Genomic DNA, 3,565 nt, shown 5'->3' with positions numbered 1-3,565 from the left:
TAATAATAATAATAATAATAATAATAATAATAATAATAATTTTTATATTTTAAAAAACATATATTTATCACTATAATATTTCAAATAAATTTATGTAGCTGTAGCCTCTGGATATTTCCATTCAAATGTAAAGCATGTATTATTATAATATATATTTATTTAAATAAGTTTGTCTTGATTCAAAAATGAGAGATAATTTAATGATAAAAAATAAAAAATATATTATATACTGTGTGTAGGTGTAGCATGAGTGTAAAAATACCACATTGTGAACCAAATACATTAATCATGAAACGAATTTAAATATCAAAATTCAACTATAAAAAAAATGGAGGGAATATGTATGAAAACAGATCATCTGCTGCTGTTTCTGTTCTGCCAATCTCCTGCCACGTTATTAACCAACACAAGTACAGAAGAAGAAGAAGAAGAAGAATTTGACTGTGAGAGAAAGCTACTTATCTCTCTCCAATGGCGCAAAAGAATCCAACTCCAGACACAGAAAAAGCTTCAAACGGCATACCACCACCGGACGACCGATGTCCGATTGAAGAAGTAGCTCTAATCGTCCCTGAAACCGACGATCCATCACTTCCGATATTGACTTTCCGGTCATGGTTTCTTGGAATAGCCTCTTGCGTCATCCTCATCTCTCTCAACACATTTTTCACTTTCAGAACTCAGCCTCTCACTATCTCAGCCATTCTCATGCAAATCGCTGTTCTCCCAATCGGAAAGTTCATGGCTGCAACTCTCCCGACAAAGGAGTACAGTTTTGTTGGATGGCGTTTTACTCTAAATCCTGGACCGTTTAACATGAAGGAGCATGTTATCATCGCTATATTCGCTAACTGTGGTGTTTCCTCCTCCGGTGGTGGTGGTGATGTTTACTCCATTGGTGCCATTACTATTATGAAAGCTTATTATAAAGAATCTCTCAGTTTTCTTCTCGCTCTCTTCATCGTCATAAGCGCACAGGTTATTGTTACGATTATCTTATCTTGAAAAAAGTGTAGGAGATGAGTTGAATATAAATCTTTCCATGGATAAAATATTCTGTGATAAATTTGCTTTATATAGTTGTAAATTGAGTTTGTAGTTAATAGGGTTTGGATGGGCTGGGATTCTGAGGAGGTATCTGGTGAACCCAATTGAAATGTGGTGGCCATCAAACCTTGCACAAGTCTCTCTCTTTAGGTTCATTCTTTTACCCTTACTTCTATATTAAGTCACACTGACATGTTGACACCGATACGTTGAGATAAGTAATAATATGAAAACTTGCTAGTTTGTTATTACTATTTTATTCTCTAGTAGTAGTTTTGATTACATCATAAACCTTATGCTACAGGGCTCTCCATGAAGAAAATGAAAAATCAAAAGGAATTACAAGGATGCAGTTTTTCCTCATTGCAATGGCTTTAAGCTTCCTGTATTATGCATTCCCGAGATATCTTTTCACAGTATTAACATTCTTCTCATGGGTTTGCTACGTGTGGCCGAATAACGTAACAGCACATCAAGTTGGATCAGGTTACCGAGGACTTGGAGTCGGCGCCTTCACATTTGATTGGGCTGGGATTTCAGCTTATCGTGGCAGCCCTCTTGTTGCACCATGGACTTCCATTGTTAATATGGGAGTTGGATTTATCATGTTCGTCTATATAATTCTACCTATATGTTACTGGAAGTTTAACACTTTCGATGCTAGAAAGTTTCCTATATTCTCTAATCAGTTGTTCACTCACGATGGACAAAAGTATGACACTACTAAGATTTTAACCAAAGAATATGATCTTAACATAGATGCATACAACAAATATAGCAAGTTATACCTTAGTCCTCTCTACGCATTATTTATTGGAGCAGGTTTCGCTAGGTTTACGTCAACCCTCACTCATGTAGCATTGTTTAAGGGCAGGTAGGCTGTTCTCAAAGCCTGTATAATAGATTTATTTCTTATCGACTTATCATGACCCTCACTGACATAGTTTCATGTTCGCTCGCAGAAACATATTGAAACAAAGCAGAACAGCGATGAGTAATGTAAAATTGGATGTGCATGGTAGACTCATGAAGGCTTATAATACAGTACCAGAATGGTGGTTCCTCATTGTATTATTTGGGAGCATGGCACTATCCATAATAATGTCTTTGGTGTGGAAAGTGGATGTGCAACTTCCATGGTGGGGTATGCTCTTGGCTTTCGCCTTAGCTTCTGTTGTAACCCTCCCAATTGGTGTCATCCAAGCAACTACCAACCAGATATTTCTTCCATCTCTAGTATAGTACTTTTCTTTTCTATCGAATCTCGATTTTAACATACTATTTTGATGCATGGAGGAGTTTATGATTTTAACATGAGTGTGGTTGGTGACCTTGCAGCAAGTTGGATATGACATTATAGCACAGTTCATGATTGGGTATGTCCTTCCTGGAACACCAATTGCAAATTTGCTCTTTAAGATTTATGGCAGAATCACCACCGCCCATGCGCTATCTTTCTTGTCAGATATCAAACTCGGGCACTACATGAAAATTCCTCCTCGATGCATGTATGTAGCACAGGTCTTTTTCATCTCAAAATCTCCTAGTTTAAGCTTTTTTTTCTATCAATCATTATTTATGTAGTTATTTACTTTGAAATGTCTAAATAGCTGGTGGGAACTCTAGTTGCTGGAGTGGTGAATGTTTCAGTGGCTTGGTGGATGTTGGATAGTATTAAGGACATTTGCATGGATGATAATGCTCACCGTGACAGTCCTTGGACTTGCCCGAAATACCGAGTGACATTCGATGCATCGGTTATATGGGGTTTGATCGGACCAAGACGACTATTTGGACCGGGTGGATTGTACCGGAACCTGGTATGGTTATTCTTGATTGGAGCTGTGTTGCCAGTTCCTGTTTGGGTGTTTAGCAAAATCTACCCTGACAAAAAATGGATTGCTATGATAAATATACCAATTATATTTAATGGTTTTGCTGGAATGCCACCTGCAACTCCAACCAACATTGCAACCTGGCTATTGATCGGAATGTTCTTCAACTTCTTTGTGTTTCGCTTCCACAAACGTTGGTGGCAGAAATACAATTATGTTCTATCGGTGGCACTTGATGCAGGCACGGCTCTTATGGCTGTTTTGATTTTCTTTGTTCTGCAAAATGCAGGCCATAGTCTGAAATGGTGGGGAACTGAATTGGATCATTGCCCATTGGCTACTTGCCCTACTGCACCAGGAATTGTGGTGGATGGTTGTCCTGTATTCTAATAGAGAAGCCTCCTTGACTAAACTTTGTCTTCTGGGGTGGGAAACAAATTAGGCTTGGAGTATAGGTGAAAGGACTACCTAATAACCAATTGCTTAGCAATTATTGTGTATATGCTTCTTGCATCACCATGTTAATTATTCCAATTTTGTCTAAGGAATTAAAAAAATTCAAAAAAATATTATATTTATTTTTATTGTTTGTTCTTTTCCTTTTAATTTTATCCTGTTATTTTGCTATACATAGCCGATCCCAAATCCAAATAAAATGAGAGAGTTGTGTTAGGCAGACGACG

The 3,565-nt window shown here is 37.4% G+C and overlaps 1 protein-coding gene across 1 annotated transcript; it reads left to right on the top strand.

Annotated features, from left to right (window-relative positions):
• The first annotated feature begins 471 nt into the window (after nucleotides 1-471).
• LOC127138291 (oligopeptide transporter 3) lies at nucleotides 472-3,272 on the top strand. The gene is made up of 6 exons (XM_051064706.1): nucleotides 472-978; nucleotides 1,100-1,197; nucleotides 1,352-1,921; nucleotides 2,010-2,283; nucleotides 2,386-2,568; nucleotides 2,658-3,272. The coding sequence occupies exons 1-6, from the start codon at nucleotides 472-474 to the stop codon at nucleotides 3,270-3,272; spliced, it is 2,247 nt and encodes a 748-aa protein (XP_050920663.1).
• The last annotated feature ends 293 nt before the right edge of the window (nucleotides 3,273-3,565 follow it).

Source organism: Lathyrus oleraceus, chromosome 4, assembly GCF_024323335.1.
Source record: "Lathyrus oleraceus cultivar Zhongwan6 chromosome 4, CAAS_Psat_ZW6_1.0, whole genome shotgun sequence".
NCBI classification, from domain to species: domain Eukaryota; kingdom Viridiplantae; phylum Streptophyta; class Magnoliopsida; order Fabales; family Fabaceae; genus Lathyrus; species Lathyrus oleraceus.
This window is presented reverse-complemented; position numbering and strand designations above follow the sequence as displayed.